The sequence below is a fragment of the Corvus hawaiiensis genome, chromosome 15 (genome assembly GCF_020740725.1).
Source record: "Corvus hawaiiensis isolate bCorHaw1 chromosome 15, bCorHaw1.pri.cur, whole genome shotgun sequence".
NCBI lineage: Eukaryota > Metazoa > Chordata > Aves > Passeriformes > Corvidae > Corvus > Corvus hawaiiensis.
Window position 1 is genome coordinate 9,244,273 of NC_063227.1, and position 22,658 is coordinate 9,266,930.

At 46.3% G+C, this 22,658-nt stretch overlaps 1 protein-coding gene across 1 annotated transcript; it reads right to left on the minus strand.

Annotated features, from left to right (window-relative positions):
* Positions 1-329: 329 nt before the first annotated feature.
* TGFBI (transforming growth factor beta induced) lies at positions 330-22,324 on the minus strand. The gene is made up of 17 exons (XM_048320063.1): positions 22,181-22,324; positions 17,805-17,903; positions 11,185-11,249; positions 10,040-10,197; positions 8,938-9,102; positions 8,074-8,220; positions 7,259-7,400; positions 6,491-6,703; positions 6,215-6,352; positions 5,830-5,975; positions 5,543-5,679; positions 4,900-5,030; positions 2,893-3,017; positions 1,901-2,003; positions 1,621-1,700; positions 1,229-1,253; positions 330-1,060 (listed from the first exon to the last, which is right to left on the minus strand). The coding sequence occupies exons 1-17, from the start codon at positions 22,291-22,293 to the stop codon at positions 1,005-1,007; spliced, it is 2,043 nt and encodes a 680-aa protein (XP_048176020.1). The 5' UTR covers positions 22,294-22,324; the 3' UTR covers positions 330-1,004.
* Between the last annotated feature and the right edge of the window lie 334 nt (positions 22,325-22,658).

Genomic DNA, 22,658 nt, shown 5'->3' on the forward strand with positions numbered 1-22,658 from the left:
TGGTGAGTAAATGCTGCTGGCAGCTCGGGATGTGGCACTGAGCTCCAGCTGCCAGCAAAGGTGGCTGAGCAGCCAGTGGGAGGGATGTGCATGGCTGCCCTGTGCTCCTTGGAGTGTGTGACAGTGACTGCTCATGAAAGTACCAGCAAAAAATGATCCCAGGCCAGGATGAGAGAGGAGAAATGCTTTGCCATTCCACTCAGATAACTATTAGACCTATTACAGCTGATCCAGCCAAATCTGATTCCCCTCCTTCCCAGTGCTCAGGTCTGACCACCTGGTGCCATCAGGCAATTCAAACCAAACAAAAACCCAACCAAGCACTGTCATCACCTTTCATATTTATATTTTTGATTTTATTTTTAATTTTTATTAAAAAACAACCATTATTAAAAATGGATCATTTACTGGAAAGCTTCAGCCAGGGAGAACTCTCATTTCAGATCTCGTGAACAAAATGCAGCACAGTTATAACCCATAGGCATCAAAAAACCAACCCAGTTAAAAAAAGAGAATGCTTCAAACCATAGCTTATAACTATGCAATTTTCTCAATGTCAATAGAGAGAATTTTGATAAAAGCCTTCAATTCAGAATTTCATGGAAGACTTCTAAAATCCAAGGGAAGAAGGAAGGACATACTTGTTTAAAAAAAAAAAGGCACCTGCCCTTGGATGTACTTATCAAGCCCAAAACGGGGTATATCTGAAATTGAAAATTAGTGAATAATTTTTATTAAAAAAAGAAACAAAATAAAAATGAAAACAAACAAACAACCTCAAAACATTTTCTCGGTCTGGGAACTTTAAAGTCAAAACCAAATAAAAATGGTCCTAGAATATTTACATATATATATGGCTTTTCATTTTTCCTATCCATTTCATTGCAAACAAAAATAAATTTGAGGGTGATATTTGGTTTTTAAAAACGGTTCTGTCCTTTTCTTCAGCTGTGAGCCAGAGTGGATGGGATGGAGGCACTGACTTGTGGTTGCTCACGATGGGCTCAGAATCCACTCGAGTTCTCCTTCATCCTCGCCAGTATCCGGGAGTAGACAGGTGCTGCCAAGGAGAAGAGCAAGTTGGGTGGGACAGACACAAACCATCCCCCTGCCCCCTCTCCTCCCAGCCATGCTACATCTTGCTTAGAGCAAGGGAACAGGAGAAACCCCTCTTGAAAGGATGGGGGACACAGTGGAAATTAGAAATGAGCTGGAGAAGTTGTTTTACCTAGTCGAGGATTCCTCTGAGAAACCTGCAGGGAAACAAAACACAGGGTTTACATAAATGCAACAAATCTCCAACAGCCATAAGAACAGTTTGCACATCAATATATTTATCCTTAGTCTCCAAAAACTATGGATGAGTGACTCTTCCTTATTGGAAGCTGATATATAATAGTACCATGCCAAGGTTACATTCACAGGATGCTGCAAACTGAGGCTTTGTGTTGAAAAATGTATTATTTCTTATATTATTAAATCATGCAAGAAGATCATTCTATGAAACACATACACTCACTTTCCTTGGAAGTCAGCATATGAATATGAAATGATCCTCCAATCATTGTTACCAAAAATTTAATTTTGGCAGTTTTACATTGAGAGATTTTTCCCTTTTACCTTGGATAAAGCAGATGCCTGTTTGAAGATTTCTAATGCTGGATCTGCAGGCTCATCACCTCTTTCTTGTGGCCTTGAGGCTAAGGGTGGGACATTGAGAGCATTGAAATACTAGTCAGAGCATGCAGGCTGCTTCCTTCCACTATTTTCTGTTGAAAATCCCACAACAGACTAATCCCTCCTCACCAAACTGAAGCAACTGCCCTGTGTCCCCAATCCTTCCCAAAGGCGTTTTGCTATAACAAGGCTTGGCTCTGTACATTTCTCACCGTGGACCTACCCTGTGGCTGTAAGACAGAATTCACAGCATAAATGACACCATTTGTGGCCATGATATCACTTTCAGCAACAGGCTCCTTGTTGATATGTATTACGTTGTTTTTCTGTTCAGTAAAAGAAAAAATAAAAAAGTAGATGAGAACCTTCTGTTATTTCCAATGTTATTAATAAAGCCCTCACTTTGCATTCATTCATTTACTGGATGGCTGAAGGCATTTTCATTCCTCTTGCCAATTAAGGAGAATATAAAAACAAATTATAGCCTGAGCAGTTTGTCCTGGAATGGCTGCAGGCTTTGGACTTCCTCAGTGCACGGGTTGGGAATGCTGTCCCATGGCAGCAGAGCATATCCACCAGCAACCTGCCAGGGAGATGGCTGTGGAGATGAGATCAGGAGAGGGCAGAGCAGGACTGGACATGGGAAGAGTCTAGCACGCATGTTGGCCAATTCAGTGCACCTGGAAACACTGTCCCTTTCATTTTTGTCCTGTGTTTTCTTAGGCATAGAGTGGGCCATGATTACTTATTTTCTGAAATTATTTTTTTCCTCAGTAGAGGATCCTATATTCTCTTAATGTAGTATAGAGTTTGTGAAATGAAATTATATATCTAAATAAATCCTGCTGTGCTAAGGGAGGCCACGCAGGGATCATTTTTGTTACACAAAAAGAGATATGTTAGCTGAACAAGCTATTCATTTCATTTATTTATGCTTCCCCCCCATGACTCAGGGTTAAATTTATAGCAGCTCCTGGAAATCATTTACAATTGGTCTTCTGGGGAGAAAGCTGAAGCAAACCACATTTCATTCTTCCAGCTTGTTAAACACATGGCAACAGTCCCTCCAGTACAGCCCAGCAAACACTGGTGGGACTGTGCACACATTGAGATGTTCCCCCACCATCCACACGAGCACAGACATGCTTTGGTCCTCGATATGGACAAACACTGGACAGCCCTGCTGACCACAGAACCCCATCTGAGGTGACTCACCATGCTGACTTCCAGTTTATCTCCCTGCATGGATTTCAGCCTCACCAGGGCAGTAACCGCGCCGCTCACCAGGATCTCGTCAGCCACGTGGAACTTGAGGATGTTGGCAAGCTCCTTGGCATTACCTGGGGGAAGAAAACATTTACATCTACAAACCAGTATCAGCACTTGCTTCCCATATTTCACTGGAAATATGCTGGAATGGAATTACATGGAAAACACCGTAATTTCCTGAAAGTGTAAAAAAACAATGTAAAATTGAAAAAACAAACCAAAACCAAAAACCTGGCAGAAGGACCTGGTTAAGGCATTGAGGCCATTCCTGCCGGGGCAGGTGAGGATCCCAACAAGTCCAGAAGGACACTCTCCCAATGTCCCACCTTGGTAGCTACCAAGCCTGCCCTACACATGAATTCCCTCTTTCTTGAGTTTTCATCCCTCATTCTCTCACTGTGCACAGCATTAACCTGCTTCTCTTGCTGCTTTCACTTCCCAAGGAAGTTTGGGATGGGGTAGGGAAAGACCCATGTGAAATAAAGAAGCAGATAGGGCATTCTGGTATTTTCAAATGTCACCAAGGCCAGTGTCACTTGGCAACAATCCTCACAGCTGGGTAGGGAGGGGAAAAGTGCAGGAGAAATGACACTAATGTCTCATGGACTGACGCCCTGATACCATCCCACTGAGTCTCTACTCATACAGCTGTGCTTTGAAACAGATTTTAGGAAGATAAGGTGCTTTTCCTGCACCAGCTGTTTTCCAGAAGAGGCAGTGACATGCACAGAGTGGGCCAGCAGCGCTTCTTCATCTTCTCCTTCAGAGGATGCAGGGCCACTGACAAGCCCCACAGACAGACAGGGTCACTGACAAGCACTACAGACAGCTAGTGCAAAGGTGGCCTCCATCTACAACACCCTCAGCCAGGGGGACCTTTTCTTTCAATGCTTTCAAGGATTGTATGCAAGCTTTTTTCCATTATGGTTTTCTGAGGGTGGCCACAGTTCACTCTGCACGCCCTCACCAGCATGATCCACTTCTTCATCAGAGGCATAAGCTAAACATTTGTGTGAGAAAAGAATATCTGAAGTGTCTGCATCTGGGAATCTTCATTCCTGCAGCCATTTACAATGGCTGCAAAACACTTCTGAAATATTTATATATTAAGCATAAGACTGGACTGATATTATTGGTTCCACATCCCTGCACTTAAAAGGATAACCAGCTACCATGGGCAGATGCTTCCCAAATTATGACGTCAATGTTTGGCTGGGTTTTAATGCAAGAAGACATTACATTCAAATACCTGACATTGTTTCCAACCACAACCAGTTTTCAACATGAACAAAATAAAAGATTGTGCTGCTTATCCAGAAGGGAGTTATTAAACATTCCCATGCTTTTTTCCACACCCAGCCTGCATGCCTTTGCTTTTCAGATACTGCTCTTCAGCTGAGCTAGAATGGAACATTTGTTGGTTTCCCAGGATTAGACTGGACCTTCTGCTTTGTCCGTGTATATGTAGAAGGAGAAAGAGCCCCAGCCTTTTAGTAGTTAAATTTCAGACAGTGTAACTTGAGGCTGTATGTGGATCATGTCTTCTCTTTGCAAAACTTTCTTTAGACACCCTTATCTGGTGTGGTCAAGAGTCACATTCTCACTTCTTTCATCCTTGAAAAGGGCAGAGACCTCACTGGTTCCTTTAGAAACATCTGTGAGTTATCTCGCTTACACCACCAGCACAGCCAAATTGAAGTCATAGTGAGTTTGTGACACACACTACAAACATGTCTTCCAAGAACATAGGCACTATAAACCCCACTTGGGGAATTCAGTGCCACTCTGTGCATCCTCAGCTTTCTGCTTATGCAAATCCATTGGGTAGGAAGCTCATGCTTCCAACAGACAGAGCCAAAGAATGAGATACAGCAGAGAAACTTGGCCATTCCTCCAGGTATCAGAGCAGTCACACACAGCAGCTCGCCACCTAAATGTTCTAGACATGCTCACCCATCAGTTTGTTGAGCTCCCCCTGGGGCATGGCTCGGAAAGCTTCGTTTGTTGGAGCGAACACCGTGAAGGTTCCCGGCCTGTTCAGGTTCTCTGTCAGACCTGCAGACTGGATTGCAGCCACCAACGTACTGCAAAACAAACATGCATCAAATGCTTCACTGCAAACCACTGTGTTGGTCAACTGCATGCTGGGCTCAAGAGAAAGCTGGGAAGTTACAATTGTGAAACCCCTCTGCAGTCCAGCAAATCAAATAACCAAAATGAGGGTTAGGAAGGAAATGAGCCTGTGAGGTCCAAAGAGAACATATGAGCAATGGTAAAGGAACCTGGGAGTGCTGACTCCATGGGGACCAAATGGTATGGGGAGACAGAGAGGTCTGGCCACAACGGACCTGATGGGCAGAGATGGCTTCAGAGCCAGATTTTTATGGTATTAAGGGAACCACTTACTCTTGGCTCACAGTTGGCTGAGGATTATTTGAAGTTTCACTCCCTATAATTTAGAGAGATCATGGTTTTGGATGATCTTTCTATGCTAAAAAAACATACACATTGTCATGACTACAACCCATAATAAATAGAAACTGCTTTGGCAGCTCTTCTGCTCCTAACTGGCGCTTGGGAAGCACAGAAAGGTCACCTGAAGCGATGGTCTGCCTTGAGAACATCCATCACTGAGCCAGTTGGTGGAGTCAACATTTTGTCCACACTAAACAGGGTCCCAAACCTTCCCCTCTTGTCATGGGCAGCAATGCAGGCGTTTTCAATGCAGAGGTTCTGCAAACACAGTCGCAGAAAAAAAGACTTCATTAGAATATGCTTCAAAAGAGAGATTTTGACACTTTCCACAATGACCATTTACACTTTTTACACGATAGCTGTAACTTTAGAACACTGAGCATCACTCAGCACACGGGAAGGACTCACATTGCGGTACACAAAAACTCTCAGTTCCTTGTCCCCCAGAGTCTGCAGTTTCTGTCCATGATACAGATACTTAGAGGAGAGCTGGTCTTTGACAATGTGGTTCAGAAGCAAGTTTCTCATGTTGCTGTCAATAATGGGGAGTCCATCTGCAGCAAAAAGTATGAAAAGAACCAGTGATCCACTTAAAATGACTATTGAGACACTAAAAACCATTCAAATACAGAGTATTACCCACATCAGTTTTAAATTGTAAAGCTAGATGCCACTGCCTCGAGGCATTTGAGAGAGGATTTGCATACTTGTGCACTGAAACTTGGCTGAAGACTGTTTGAAGGAGATCTGTGGCCCAAGCTGATGGAAGAAAGGGATTTAATCTGTGGTTTACCTTTGAACACATTATTCACTGGGGCAAGGAGGGTCACTTGCTCACTGCCAGTTAGATGAGAACTGAGACCAGCTTGTCTGAAAAGGTCTGTAGACTTGGAAACTTCAGATTCTTGTGCCAGCTCAAACACAGTCTTAGCTGAAAAGAAAAGCAACACATAGTAGCCTTGCATTAAAGGCTATCCACTCATCACTGTGCCCTCTAAATCCAGCATTTCCTTGGAAAAATAGACAAAAGAAAGGCAACAGAAAGAAAGATGCAGAGAGGCACCAGTACCTGAGTCTGGGATCAGCAGCTCATTAACAAAATGTACAACGCCATTGGTTGCCAGGACGTCCTTGTTGGCAATGATGGGCTTCCCGTTGAGGGTCAGCTCTTCCCCACTGCAGCCCACATCCAAGGTGGTTCCTTCCAGAGTCTCCATGGTCAGGCCAGCGATGATGGCCTCAGCACACATGGCTGACTTCAGGATGTGATGGTTCAGCAGGTCTGTGAGAGAGGCGAGTGTCTTACGTGAGCTGCAAAAAGCAGCTATGAAAGTATGGCAGCTTTTAGGGATCTTGTTCAATGGCCAGGGTGTACTCCATAGAATGCAGTCATTTTAAATTGTGCTGATTTTAATTCCACAGCCTGTGAAATAAAATGCCTAAAAAGAGTCACTTTTTATACACTTTTGCCAACTTCGAAAGTCTTCATGTGGGTATTCTACTCACTTGCCAGGGGAAGTTACACTGATTAGATACTACTTTTCTTGCATCTTGCTGGATCAAAAGAAATCACCACCACACAAAGTGTTAAAAGAAAACTCAGACAAGGGACTGCTTCAGCTCCCTCATCCATATCTGGATGCCACTCCTTCTGCCACATCTACAACCAAAGGGCTCTGGGCTGTCCAGTTAAAAAAGATAGACTCTGTCACATCTGTTTACTGCAGCTGTTGTCAGAGTGTATCAAGGAGCTGTTGAGATGTCCTTGAGAAAAAAATTTAGAAGAGCTGAAAAATACTCTTCAGTCTCTCAATGGCCTCAGTAAACAAGCACTTACCCCTCAGGGCTTCTGGGTCTCCCAGGATCCTGTTCAGTGTTTCTCGTGGGATCTTCTCAAAGGCTTCATTGGTTGGAGCCAGAAGTGTGTACTGGCCTTCGCTTTCCAGCAAGCTGCTGAGGTCAGATGCAGCCACAGCAGTCTTTGGAGAAATAAGGAGAGAGGGTAAAACACATTCAGACAGAATAAAAAGGTTAGAAACTTTGTCCAGGCACACACTGAGGGCCAGACTTATTAAGGCTTTTATAATTTCAGAGGACTTACAAAAAATCCTGAATAGCTTCATTCAGCACTTTGGTCCCCTTATAAATTTGACCCAGCCCCATGGTTCTCTGGTGTTCCAGAAATTTGAGCACAAGAGCCCTTTTTTTTTAGCAAGACTGAGAGCTAGTTCGAATACCCAGATATGCCTGGAAAGGGTCACAGTAGTTCCAGTGAATAATTCAGAACAGAACCCACAGCTGGCTAACTGTAAATCCCCTGTGCATTTTCAGCAAATAAATCAGGACACATCAAATTAAAACAGTTAATGCCTCCTAGGGCTGAGACTCCCCCACAAGAGTGAGGAGACAGACTCAGTCTATCTCTTTTTTCGAACAGACATCAAAGCGTGACAATTACTGTCATAAAACCCTACTTGCACTGATAGCAAACACTTCTCTTCCTAAAGCAAAAAGAGCTACATTGGTATGAGGATTTCATCAGCAGCTCCAGGGTCAGCCCAAGACAATGCCAAAGCTCTTCAGGACAATTCACTGGGAGTGGGGTGACTGAGCATCTTTAAGGAGACCTGGAGCACCCATGTGTGAACTCACCCGAAGGGTTTCCAGGCTGTCCTCGGTCTCAATGATCTGCTGGATGGTGTTGGTAGTGGTGGCGATGACTTTGTCGATGACATGAACCACTCCGTTGGTGGCATGATGGTCGGCTTTCAACAGCCTGGCACAGTTCACAGTCACAATCTGCAGAGGGAATGAGCCATGGGCTGTTTCATGCACTAAAACCAGAAGGTCAAGCACCCTCTGCTGCTTTTCTATTTCTATTTCAAATGCAGTGAGCATTTTATTTAATCAGCAAGAGCAGAAATGTGATTTCCTTAAAAGACATATCAAGAATGAGAACGTTCTATCAAGAATGTTTGAAATATTTAATGTTCAAAGAGCATTGAAAATCATCAGTGGTTTTGTCTACCCGCAAGACTAATAAAATAAGCCACAACCAATACTTGGGCAAGCACAGTTACACAGCAGCGTGGGCAACTGCCCTGCAACAGCATTGAGGAAACCATCTGCTTATAAGTATTCTTTCCAACTCCTTCAAAGTATGTATCTTAAATCATATGATTTAAGTATACAAAATATGTATACTTAGATCAACCTAAGCCTTACGGAGTCCTGGAGGCACAAGGACAGTGTAGGAGCTGCAAGGCAGCCAAAAAGCAAGCATGCTGTGGGTAGGTTTAATATGAGGAAGAACTTCTTTACTGTGGGTGACCATGCACTGGAACAAGTTTCCCAGAGAGGGTGTGGGGTCTCCCTCACTGGAAATATCCAGAACCATGTGGACACAATCCTGTGCCCAGTGCTCTGGGATGCCCCTGCTTGAGCAGGGAGGTTGGACCAGATGACCCACTGTGGTGCCTTCCAGCCTGAGCCACTCTGACTCTGTGAGTGCCTTACCCCGTTGGGATAGTGGTGGATCTGGATAGGCAGGTTCTGGTACATGGAGTTCAGTGTAGTCCCGTGTTTCAGATCATCTGTGAGGACCCGTTTGTCCACCATGTGGTAGCGGAGGGCATTGAGCAGCTCAATGTTAACATTACTGACTAAGGAATCCAGAGTTTCCTGAAAACCAGAAAAATCAATTTTTCAGTACTGAGTGCAATTAGGCAGCTGTTAGAGAGGACCAGGAGGTCTGGCTGCACCCAGAGTGCTTCCAGGGTGGGGGCATGGGCATGAATATTAAGTGATTCACTCAGCTTCATGCCATTTGTGTAAATTAAGTGCTCAACTTTCTCAAACCTTTATCTTTTGCCTTAGGAAGGCAGCTAACAGCTCTGACACCCTCAGTACTTGGCAGACAAAGAGATGATTGCAGCTCCAGAGTGGGATCATTGCACTGAAAGGAGCAGTAAGACAACAGGGCCATGGACAAACATACCAAAAGACCTTTCCCAACAGCATCATCCCTGCAAGGGGCTCTGCTGGGGCATTTGGGGCAGAGGCTTGGCAGTGGGGAGACCCAAAAATATCCCTCCTCCCTGCCCGAGTAGTTGTTCTTGTTCACAGGGATGCTAAACTGGGATGGGAGCACCAGCAGGACAGCAGTGACCATTTCAGGAGTAGAAATACCACAAGACACAGAGTGAGAAAATGAAAATGAATGTAAAGGAAATGTACATCTAATTGAGCATGGCAAACACTCACGTGGGAATTACCGAGGCTCCAGTTGGGACTGGCTATTTGTACAAATTAAGAACAACCAGAATGGCAATGTAAGGGTCAACAAGAAAACTGGAAAGGGATGGGAAGCTTCTTGCTGCAGGTCTCAATGCAATCTCTAATAGCAACAGGCAGGGAAAACTGAATGAGGGGATTTCTCCATCCACATCTCTCTAGTGATGGGATCCTTCAGAAGCGAAGCTCTGGAGCTGATGGACCGCCTTGGAAATCCACAGTCCTTCTTCTATCAGTGCTATGTCTATCCTGCCAGACCCCTGCAGAGCTGGATTTCCACTAGGGAAAATCAGAGGAAGAGGAGAAAGCAGAGGAATTATCTTACAGCAGACAAGGACGCCCAGGCCTCATTACTGGGAGCAAAAATTGTAAAACTTCCGGGTCCTTCAATTTCTGGCCTTAGGTTGGAGCGGTCGGAGTAGAGCTGTGTGGTGGCAGACCCAACCACTCCCAGGGTTTCATAGATGTTTGAAAGTGGCAGAGCTGAAAGAAGAGAAGGTTGAGTTCCCAGAAACATCATTCATTCTTCTGACTGAATTAAAGCATAGCTGGTGAGAATGCTTGGGGAAATGAAGCACATCAGGGGACTGGTATCTGTTCACTAATTAGATAATAAATAATCATAGCCTGACTGCTTCACCCTCAATTACAGCAGTGTAATCCAGGATCTACTGCATTTCTGCAAGTTTGAATGGACTTATGCTGGATTTATACAGATGGGATTTACGCAAGCAAAGATATTGATTGCTTTCACACAATCCTGTTTGTATTCAGGCTTTTGGGATTTGGTGCTGGACACTGCTGGTCTCAGTCTCCACTGACCACCTGCACCAGCCCATGTGGTTAACTTGGAGGCATCAGCCTTTTGTGGAAGGAAGTGTACTAAAAGCAAAAGCAAAAGCAGAATATGGCTTTCTTCAATAAACCCAATTAATTCCCTCCCAATATCAACTAAATGTGATTTTGCTAACCCCATGCTTGCCAAAATGTTCAAGGCCAGGTTGGATGAAGCTTGAAGCAACCTGGGATAGTGGAAGGTGTCCCTGCCCATGGCAGAGGGTTGGAACCAGATGATCTTTAAGATTCCTTCCAACCCAAACCATTCTATGAATCTGTGAAAATAAAAATGAGCAGAGATTGGCAGAGCTGTCTGTTACTCTATCATTCCTTTGCATTGCATTGCCAATATAGATATATGACTTGCTGGAATAAGTAGTTCCCTATGGCCCTCCCATGCTCGATTAAGTTCAATTATATCCAAGGTTCTAAGTTGTCTGGAACATTTAGCATGCTTTGGAGCTGATCTGACCCTTGGCTAGTCCTCCACTGAGTCCATTTTGCACTTGTTCATGGCAACACAGCACATAAATTGCAAAAATCAAATCCACTTTGAGCAATTTTCTAACATTTCCCTTTACTAGGCAGCTGTATAATTTTAAGAAGTCTAAAAAATGTCAAACATATTTTTACCAGCTGGGCAGCCTTTTTCTCCAGGAACTTTTTCATATCCAGGACAGCACTCATAACTGATTACCCTGGAATAAGAGATGGATACGGCAGATTAACCAACAGTATCTTGCTGCTTTTTCTCTGTTTGCTACAGTTCTGGGTCCATCCATATTTGGGGATGTTTCCAAGCAGACGCTTCATTAGAAATACAGACTTCAGCAAAAGACAAACCACACTTTTTATCTCCTTCAGGGCTGCATGTTGCCAATTTCTCCACAGAACAAAAGCAGACACAATTTCTTTTCAAAACCACACTTTCCAGGAGACTTTGTACAAACAGTGGATGGAAACTGATTCCACAGTCTCAACAAGACTGCCAGTGCTGGTTCATCTGGGCACATTTCCCACGGGATTTGGGGATCTCCTCGGCTGACTGCTGCTGTCACATCTCATCACTGTTCAGCCAATACCCGCAATTCCACCGTGGCTGTTTGACCAAACCAGCCAAGCATTTCCCTCTCATTTCACCCTGTTTTAGTCCACCACCAGAAATTATTTGCTTACTTATGGCAAAATCCACAAGACAGACCTGGAGGGAAAGGAGAACCCTGTTCTCAGATATGTGCACTGGCACAAGGACTTGGGAAAAGCCCTGCAAGGAGAAACTTCACCAGCAGTGGGATGTGCATCCACAGGCAGCCAGGCACAGCTGTGTCCATGTGAGCACCTTCAAAGCAGCACTTCCTTCTGACTGGAAGCACTTTCGCCCAGTAAAACCAAAGGGGTCAGAGACACCATCCTGGGCTGTCCTGCCGATTTGCAGATCCTAAATAAGCCAGAGCTCCCTGAAAACTGCATTCATCATCTGCAGATCAATGGGAAACAAATCATCTGATTCTCAAAGGTGGCCATTTGAGGGAACATGGCTTGGTATTAACAGGGAAAAGAAAAAAAAGCAAAAAGAAAAAGGAAAAAAAATCAGTAAAAATCAATCCAGAAGTTGCCTGTTTATTTTTCCCAGGGGATTCTTTCACCTATTGCTCTATACTTGGTGTGAAAGGAGTAAGGCCACCAGATTGATAGGCTGAGAGAGCCAGGGAATAGGTGTTCCTCCCAAAGATTTCCTCTGTGCTCCCAGCTGGATTTGAGACAAGTAGGATGCTGTATTGCTGAGGCTCAGCACACTCACTCAAATGGAGAGGAAAATCCTCCAGCTTCAGATATTTGTCATCATTTTAAAACTGTTAACAAACAGTGGAAATGCCTGGGGTTTAATAGGGAATTCTTCAGGGTAATTAAGAGCCAGAAAGTGAAACAAATACCTGCTTTTCTGTGACAGAAGCAAATAAATTCTGTGTCACGGTTTCCTAAGAGAATTACAAAGCAAACCCAGACTGATTGTCTAGACATTATATATTCCATGTGGGAAAGAGTTTGCCTAAAGCAATCCCTTCCTTTGACTACTGGAGATCTTAACACCCTGCTGCTCCACTTTCCCAGCCCCCCTGTCTCGTGTTCATTGGAAACACACACTTTCTTCCCTCACCACTTCCCTCCCCTACCTCCAATTTTTCTTTTTTTCACCCTAGAAACTAAATCCAGTCTAGACAGTTCCCTTGGTTCAGACCTGTAATCAAAGATGAAGAACTGATTAAAGAGAAATCATTCCAAAGTTCAGCATAAATAATTCCTGAGTGCTGACGAAGGCTTTAAAAGCCTTACTTATAGATCAATTGGAGATTAATGAGCTGCTCCAAAGGGGCAGGACGTGGATGAACATAGCCTGTGGCACACTGGGTCAGGGCTGCCCCAGGCCCCAGGTGCCTGCCAGGAGGGGAGGGCACTGGGAAGGGATGCAGGTACCTGGTCCAGTGGAAGGTGTCCCTGCCCATGGCAGGGGGTGGAACTGGATGGTGCTTGAAGTCCCTTTCCAGCCAAACCATTCTGTGATTCCATGACTGCATCTCCTGCTTTTCAGTGGGTTTGTGGGCATCTCCAGCAGGAAGATGCTTGCTCATGGCAAGAAGCACCAAGGCAGTAATGGGGTGAGCTCCACTTGGGCAGGGACTCCCTCAAGTCCCCTGTCTCACTCTCCCACTGAAGGTGACCTTCAGCACCACCTGGTATGTGCCTGGCACATCACCATTCCAAGCACTGGCAAACTGCTGCAAAGGGCCAGGTGAACACAGAGGTGCTCAGCCAAGGGTTGGCACCTACAAGGAGCCAGAGATGATGGTTATTAAACACAGCTTCAGCTTCAGGCATTTGGCCTCCCATGGCTGGTGGAAGCACGAGACCATCCAGCCCACCCAAAGGCACCGTTCAAGGGGTTGCTCAGGGGTGGGCCCAGGGCATGTTCCCAACTGGTCCTGCAGCCACCTCCAGCCCTTGGAAAGGAGCATCAGGGCCGTGGCAGAAGGATGCTCTGCACCTCTGTGCTGCCGTGCCCTACACATCCATGGGGGAGGGAGGCTGCTCTTGACACGTCCTGCTCCAGCTGGGCCGGAGCCACAGACTGCTGCCCAGGGAGGAGTACTTCCCTTGAACACCTCCCAGCCACTGCTCCACACAGTGGGTTCTGCACAAAAGCCTCTGGAATTGCCCTGTGCATCCCTGTTTCTGCTGTCTGCTCAGTGGCCACAGACCATCCACCGGGACACAGCGGATGCCAGCGATGTGGGTTAGATCAGCACTGCCCTAACACAAAGAGCATTTGTCATCCACTCTGCAATGCCTTGACCACAACTTCCTGACCTCCTCAGTGAGTAATTTCAAGACAAATCTATAGTTTTTTAGCCTCTGGTTTCGAAACACTATTTCTTAAATGTCTATCTGTGTCTGCCTGCAGAAGCAAGCTCCTTTAGTTTAGGCTTTTATTAGTCATTGTTCCACTGCTGTTGCATTCTTAGGAGCTGAAATTAAATTTTAAGTGCATTTTTCAAGGTAATAAAAATAAGCTTAGGCATATATTAGTGGAAAAAGATCCATTTGTAATAATTTCCTGTAATAAAGCCCATATGTTTTGTTTTTGTAAAATAAGTGCCAGTAATCTTTTTCTAAACTGAAGAAAGTGCATCAGACATGAAAAAAGGAAAGTTAATTTAAAAGAGAAAAAAAAAAAAGGAATCTATTAATGGGTTATTCCTCAAAAAGTAATCCAAACCAGAATTTATGAGTTGTCTTTTCATTCTCAAGACAAAACATTGTGTGGGGATGTGTTCCATTGCAACCCCAATTCTGTAATAATGAGTCCAGTGCATAAGGGAGGTAGAAAAATATAAAATACACAGGCAAAATGATGAAAAGATACTCTAAATGAACTATTTCTCTGGCTTTGGAATAACCAACAGTGGAAAATTACCTAATTACCAAAACAATTTTGTCTCAGTGCTCCTTGAAATCCAAGCAGTGTCAGAATTCTTGCCAACTGTCTTATCTCACTTCATCAGCAACGATAAAAACTCTACATAAATCCTCTACTTAATTTCTCTGTAACTGTGTGAGCCAATATTTCGGTAGAGAAAAACAAAGGAAAAAAAAAAGCAGATAAAGAGGTAGGAGTCTTCTTCTGATGCATGAATTAAAATTTCCATTGTGCACAAACAGCCCCAGTGGAGTTACTCCACCCCTGTGGGCCAGAAGCATCAAGTCTACAAAGCCCCAGAGTCTCCCCACCGAGGTGTAACCTCTGTTTCTGCCAACAGCCACGGAGGAGCTCAGCACAGCACCTGCTGCTGCCCAGGGGTCTGAGCCCTCTCAGCCTGGAGCAGCAGCACAAAGGTGAGGCACACAGAGCTAAGACTAAAGACCAAACACGTCTGTGTTTTTCAGGCTGGCTTTCCTTGCTGCTCCAGTCACTCTGAGCCGCCTGATGCAGGATGTGATCATTCCACAGCGAGTGAAGTTATGCTATGCAGGCTTGCAGCCTTTTCTGTCTTCCTTGCTCAGGGATGAATTTGTCTGCTCTGAACCAGCTCTGCAGGAGCTCAGCTTTGCTCCTTGGTAGTTCCTGCCAGTTGTCACTGACCTCCCTCCCTACTACCTGTTTGAAACAGTGCTCAGAGCCGGAAAAGGAAAGAAACCAAAGCAGTCAAAACTATCATCCTAGAGCCAGGCATTTTCACCTGCAACACACATACAGCTTGTGGCACCACTGACACTTTAAGCAAATAGGGAGGATAACAGCCAGGTCAAATGTGAAGTAGATGAGATGGGTCAAGTGTCTCCTCCCCGGGACTGCTGTTCTCATGTGGGAAAAACCTTTTAGGAGGAGGAGAAAATGCCCATGCTGATGGAAGGGATCCCCCTGCCAACCAGAGTACCACGCACACAGCTTTAGGAGAGGACTGCTGAGTACAGATCCCAAGCAAAGGCTGGATCCACAGAGTTATGATGACAAACATGCCAAATCCTGACTTTTTCTGGCATTTAAGGGTATGTGGTATTCTCAAAACCTCTCACAGACCAGCTCAGTCCAACAGAAGGGGCCAGTTTGGAGGTCCATGCTGAGGACCATCAGCTGTGCCCACCTGCTCTCTGGGCTCTGGCACCTGAGCACAGCACAGCATCAGACTCCTGACACTGCTGAAAGAATTTGACTGCTACAGCATAATGCATCATGTCCTTTATAGCCCAAATGACTCCTGATTGCTTCCATATGCCAGGCACACCACGTCCAGTGGGAGCCATCACAAGCAAACATTTGTAATCAGAGCTGTCCCAGGGCCCTCCGGAAAATCCGAGTCAAGGCATGTGTCTTTTGTTCTGCACCAGCACTGCTAAAGGAGAAAGCAGGGCCCAGGCTCAAGAATGACTGGGAGGAGAGAAGACAATAACACCCATTGTGGAGATGATGTAAAACAAAGAATAGTGAGCAAATTCCGTGGATAACGGAAAGATTACCTCATAGGTTAACAGGCAGGTTAATGGTTTGTGTGCTTTTCTCTCAGTGATGCATCATTGGGTGAGACACTTGGGTAAAAGCAGAGAAAATGAGGTAGAAAAGATCACCCCATCTCCTCAAATGAAATCATGAAATACTGCCAGATGCCAGTTATTCCACCTCCTCCCAGAGATAAGCGGATGGATGAGTTTGTCTGTGCCAAATACGGCTGCACACTTGGGTTACATAAGGTTAGTTTCTCATTTGCTTCAGAGCTAAAGAAATCCATGGCTGGACTGCTTTGCCTTTCAGTGACTACAGCACTGAAAACTCTCCCACATCCACAGCTGGGTCGTGTTTTCTTTGGAGGCATACTAAGCTACTCTGTTATCAGAAAAGGCAATGATGAGACCATATTGCTGTGCCATAAACTTGTCCATTTTATGTCAAGAAGGCCATTATTCAGCCAAGATGACAGCCTGAACTCTAATCACCCAAGTTAAGCCTTTCCAAATTTTTGTGTTTGTAGAATTAAGGGGAGGGGGGCTGGTTGCTTGTTTTTACATTATTGCCTCTCCTTTTTTAGGACAGTTGGACATAAGGAAAACAATGGTATGTGCACACTACATGGTACATCCAGAAATACATCCTCCTGAAGTACAGAACTTTCCTTCTTAGGGCAAATTCATGTGAAGTACAATGAAAGCCAAAAGCTGTGCATAGCCGTGACTCCTGGCTTGCCTGCCTCCTCCCCACACCAACACCAGACATGAATCCCAATGGCCAGGTGTCCCAGCTACACCAATGACAGCAACCCAAATCTGCAGTAAAGAGCAGCATGTTGCTATAGCTCTAATTCCAATTTACATTGAGCCGTAAGAGAAACACATGAGATGATTTTCTTCTCTCTGTTCTTGACCCTGCAGATCCAGGACGAGACCTGGCCCACAGCTCTGATCCCACAGCCAGGACTGCTCAGGGAATCTTTGCACTGACCCTGGGTGTTGTGATGGTCTGTGCTGTGGGCCAGTGTGTCCAAAAGTCCAGTCTGGATTACAGCAAGGGAAAAGATTCCCCGCTCCTTCTCTACAGCCTGGCAGATAGTCAAGCATGCATAGCCTTAATTATCTGCTGACTGCATCTTTCAAAAGAATGTCCTGAGGCTGCTCACACAGATTCTTCATGAAACAGCTACTTGAATATTATTGTTTGCAATTTTAGACGTGGAATTGGCCTGCAAGTCTGATTAACTTTCCTGGTGGAGTCATCAGAGTGTTGGCTAAAGCTGACACATCTTTCCTTTTATTTGTTTTCCCTTCCAAAGCAAACAGATGGAGATGAATTTTACATTCTCTCCAATATCCATCAACTCTGGGCTGCCTTTTTTTCCCCTTTTTTATTTCTTAAATTTAGGCAGCATTGAACCTATCATGGAGACAGACAGGGCTAAGTACTAGAAAACATCTGGCACACACTTCATTACAGCACTGAGAGCTATATAAGTATACATAGAAATGCAATTAGAATAAACCATCAGGGTTTATATTTACATGGCACTTTTTCTTCTTAGCATCAAAGTGTTTTAGAAAAACAAATATTTCTTAGGGGGTAAAAAGCTAAAGTAATTCTTAACACATACACACGTGACACCCACACCATGGGCTCTGACATCCCACAGCTGCTGTCTGCTTCTCCCAGCCAGCACCCACCTCCACAACAGGGTCTTTGGGGAGACCCTGTCTGGCACTCAGGGACTTACGTGGACTTCCCGCAGATCTTCCTCTGGTACCACTGCTTGCAGTTGGTGAAATATTTCCTGTTGGTGCCGATCAGCTTCTGCACCGCACACACGTTGGGGCTGCAAGAAATGACAGAGCAGAAGAGGGTCCTGTAAGCCTCCCTCCTTCAATGCTGACCCCCAGCACAGAGCCAGACCGCACCTGACAGTGCCTGAAAAGCCCTGCTGGGATTGCAAGGGAGGAAACCTTGAGAGCTGCAGGTCAACTTGCTCAATTTAGGCCTATAATGACCACCCTTAAATGGAGGAAGCAGTGAAAGAGATCTCTCTTGACTCTGCCAGAGCATCTCTTTCTTCACTGAACGCAAATTCTTGACTTTTTTCCATGTTCCACCTCTCACCAAAACGTAAACAAATCAAGTAAAAATATTTTGCTCAGAATTTCCATGGTGAACAGCTACTTAAAATTCGGGATCACAGCTAAAGCCTCAGAAAGTTATGTAATAATACAAATCCTTCCAAAAGAAACCATTATTTTATTGTCTAGGATATAAAAAAGGTAAGACAGATATTTATCAGCCTACAGGCTTGCACCAAACCCAGAACTTTTGCCGTATGATAGACTCAGCAAATTCTGAACATGGATGCTGAGCTGAATGAGGGGAGGAGGAGCGGTGGCACTGCCCTCCCCTGTTTCAACACACCAGATATGACAGCACAGATCAAGAGCGGCTGTATCAGCCCATAAGGTACCAAGAGCTCCTGTTCAGCCAAAACACCTGGTGGTTGGTGTTCCATGTGTGAGTAACCCTGCTGAGAGCTGACTGCAGCTCTTCAGCTTTCTAAGAAGTGGCATCACCGTGAGCAGAGATGTGGTCAAGCTGGAGCTGGGAGTTTCCTTGCTGCTGGTTTGGCCAGCACAGCATTTCTCTGCTCTGCCTGGCTCACCATCTCTGTGGTTTGTGGCCAGCAACCCTGGCCACATGTGTAGGCAAAACATGGTCAGCACAAAAGATATGATTTATGGATCTGGGTTGCAAGGCCATCAACTGCCTCTGGGCTTGACCAGAGGTGTAGCAAATGTCCAAGCAAGCTGAGGATGCTTAGCCCAGCCGAGGTTGGATTCCCAACTCCAACACCATGTCCCAGTTGCAGCAGCATCACCAAAAGTATGCACAGTATTGGCTGCCAAGCAGATGAAGGGAAAACAAATAATTAAGCAAAATGCATAAATCATCACTTCAGCCTGTCAGAAGTGCTCTGTGCTGTCCAAGGCGGAGTTTTCATTTGCACAAACGAAACTCCGAATGGAGTCTGGAGATGCTCTTGTGAAGGTCTTGTTGATCTGCTCAGGAGAACAGGCAGAAGCCTGTGTCCCGCTGCGTTTGACCGAGGCACTGCCTGCTTGCCCCCCAAAATGAACAAAAGCAGAGTTTGCAGCCCAACCACCAAGTCCTCCTGCAGCCGTGCTTGCTTTTCAGCGGCATCCCGAAACGGGCCAGCATGCCCATCATTAGCATGAGTTAACCTGAGGGTCTCCTGTATGCTGGCTGGCTCCAGTGCCAGCCTCCGCGGGAGCCTGGCTTGCCTTCAATGAGCCTTTGTTGGTGCGGCTGCCGCAGGGCCCTGCGGAGGCAGCATCCGACCCTGCATGTCCCAGGCACCTTCATCCTGCCCCGAGGGGAAAGAGAGGACCTGTGGGGACTCAGCTCATCGTTTCCCTCATTACTGCCACATCCAGTAATGGTAGTTTGTTTCTTCATGAAAGGATTTCATTCAGTTTCTGTATATAAGGCAGGGAACAAGGAGCAAGAACCTACTGAAAAAAAAGTTAGAAATCACAAAACCAAACTTTCAGCTGGTGCAAACTGGCCCAGACTCAGCAACTTCCAAGCCAAATCATCACTTAGAGAGACGTCTGTGCTCTCTGACTCAGCCCACCTTGGCCACCCGGCCCCGCCGTGCCGAAATATGGTTCCAATTACATCGAAATTCCAAACCTTGCCTCGATTTTAGCGTCTGGCTGACGGCAGTGGACAATCCCTCTAATATTCATCTTGACAAGCCTGGCTACTGAAGGACTTGTTTGATCACTTCCCCCGCATCCCCAGCAGCAGCCTGCCAAGAAAACCCTTGTGCCTCCAGGACAGTATTGAACTGCCTTGCTCCCTCCTCCCTGCAGTTCTGTGGGGCTGCTCCTCCTTCCTTGCCTTATGGGAGAAAACCTTTTTCCAGTTTTTCCTCAGTGTGGAAAAATCCCTGCTCAGGACTGTGTTATCAACGATTCCTGCAGGCACGCTGTAGTAGCGGCTCCCCGCATTGCATGTTCTGGTTCCTTGCCCAGTCTGGCTTAAAATGAATTTGTCAACACTCTTCCCTCTCCTCGTTGGAGTTCATCACCTTTGCCATGCCGTTCCCAGCCAGCCGCTCTGACTCCAGGATAAAACTGCCTATTGTTCCCCTTCAGCCAATGCCTTTTGCTTGGCAGCGGCAGCTGGGAGCTGCTGGGACAGGGGCTGCCCTTGGGAAGAGCCTGAGAAGAGCAGGACTTAATGTACAGCCCCAGATGTAAGGATGCAAGGACTGTGGCCATGGAGCTCCCCAGCATCATGCTGTGCCCACAAAGCTGGGTGGGTTTGGGGAGAGCACTCCCACATTTTCATTTTCAAATGTTAATGTTCGTTATACACTTTTCAGCTCCTCTCACTGACTTGAGCTGGTTCATTTTAAAAAAAGTTAATTAAGACATACAAGTTTTGCTGTAGAGCCAAGCTCTGCCTCCCAGCTCACTCTCGGCTCAATGGGGGCATTGATGGTGTGGGGGATGCTCACAGCAAAGGGTGGCAGTCCTGGTTGCACATCCCTGTGGAGCTGGCTCCTGCAAGCAACACAACATGCCCCACATCCACGATGTTTTGGGCTGGTTTCGTGTTGCTGTATCTCTTTGGCACATCATTAATCAATGGTCAAAAGTCCGTGTATGTTCAAAAATGAGCTTGGTATAAATCCCTCTCTCCATCAGAACGGGAGCAGGGAGCAAAGAGCTGTGATCAGCCACACTGGGTTAATCTCAACTCAGATGGAAGTTCTGGCGTTCCAGTTCCTTGGGTCATCCAAAGATCTCAGGCACCAGAGTGGACGGCAGTCACATCTTACCCGGTGCCTCTGTTAATTGAGCAGGGAGTAACATAACAAGCTCCTCTCTGCAGAGATGAGTGCACTGATTTACACCAGGCTGCCCTAACTTATTCAGCCTGAGCAAACTTCAGTCTCAGGGCTATCAGCAGAGCTATTTACTTAAGTTTCACATCACACAGAGATGGTGAACAAGACTCACTGTATTTCTACATAAATCGCTGCAGTTCTGGCATTATTGACCTATTACAAGTAGACATCAGCTCAGAATTTGCCTGTTGGATTGTGTACCTGATCAGACATACAAACAGCACATCCCTTGTCATAAATTCTGACCTGGATCCCTGCCAGAGAATGTATCAAATTGCAACATTTAAATCTTGGGAGGTTTTTTTTTTTTTACTTAAAGCATTTCATGACCCTGCTTCCAGCAATGCACTTAAACAGAAGCTTCAACTCAATCACTGTCACCATCCTGAGAGATGGAAGCCAGCTGAAAGGTCTGTCATCCTTTCACCACTCCTAATTCTTAATACATTTTAAAAACAGTGGAAACAACTTGGTTGTTAACATTGGGTTAGTTTTCTGCCTATTAATGAAGTCTCAAAGTACTCACTCTATAACATGCTGTGTATCAAGCAAGAAAGGTCTACATGCATTTTTCCGTAGGCCTTATCTTGTAAGGTTTATGAGTAAATAAGTGATTCTTTTTGTCAAGAAAACTTCCAAGACTGACTGGGGTTTCCTGTCAAAGAGTAAGTTGGTGCTGACTCCATAGAGACATTGAAGAGATTTTCCTTTTTTTCCCCTACAAATTCATGAAAGCGACAATTCTTTCCACAAAATCTTTAATGGTTCAAAATCTAGGGATTTTTATCCCCTTTTTCCTCAACAGGGATATACTGATAAAGAAGCATTGAGGGGTCTGAACTGACATCTGCAATACTAAGTTTCGTGACGGAAAAGCGGAAAAGTTATCGAAAGAAAATAGTTACCCGAGGATGAAAGTGAAAGAAATGAAAGAAGTGGTTACCGAGAGAGCTCCCCGCGGTGCCCGCGCGGCCCCGGCTCGGCGCCGCCTCCGCGCCCGCACAAAGACCCCGCGGGGCTGCGCGGCACGGGCGAGACGGCTCCGGGCGCATCCCCCGCGGGCCGCCCGCTGCCGACGGGAGTCGGGAAAACGTAGGGGAAAAAAGGATTTAAAAGAGGTTCCCCCCCACCCCTGCCCCCTGCCCTCCCCATCCCCGCGGGACGCCGCTTACCCGTGCTGCCGGCCGCGGAGCCGGCTGTGCTGCAGGACCTGCTGGTACGGGGACTTGGCGGCGGCGGCGAGGCCGAGCGCCAGCAGCAGCAGCGGCAGCGGCGGGCGCACCATGGCCGGGAGCGGGACGGGACCGGGCGGCAGGGACGGGACGGGCCGGGCCGGCGGCGGCGAGCCCCGTTAAATGCGGCGGCGGAGCGGGGGCGGGGGCGGGAGCGGCCCCCGCGGGGGGAGCGGAGCCGCCCGGCCCGGCCCGGCCCGCCGGGAGGGGAGGGAAAGAGGGGAGAGGGGCCACCCCCCGCGAAGGGCATCCATCCGGCCCTCCGTCCGCCCACCCGCCCTTGCATCCCTCCGTCTTTCCACCCGTCGCTCCGTCCGTGCCTCGCAGTCCCGTCGCGGCGGGGGGGGGGGGGGGGGGAAGCAGCAAGGGATGTCCTGTATCCCCCTTCCCAGATCGGTGTTTCATCTCCACGTTCTTC

Excerpts from the sequence above, each read along its gene's own strand:
- TGFBI (XM_048320063.1), bottom strand. The coding sequence starts at position 22,293 with ATGGTGCGCCCGCCGCTGCCGCTGCTGCTGCTGGCGCTCGGCCTCGCC. Across the intron at positions 8,221-8,937 it reads TCCACCACTATCCCAACGGG|ATTGTGACTGTGAACTGTGC; the intron begins GTAAGGCACTCA and ends TTCCCTCTGCAG. Across the intron at positions 6,704-7,258 it reads AGACCCAGAAGCCCTGAGGG|ACCTGCTGAACCATCACATC; the intron begins GTAAGTGCTTGT and ends CCTCTCTCACAG.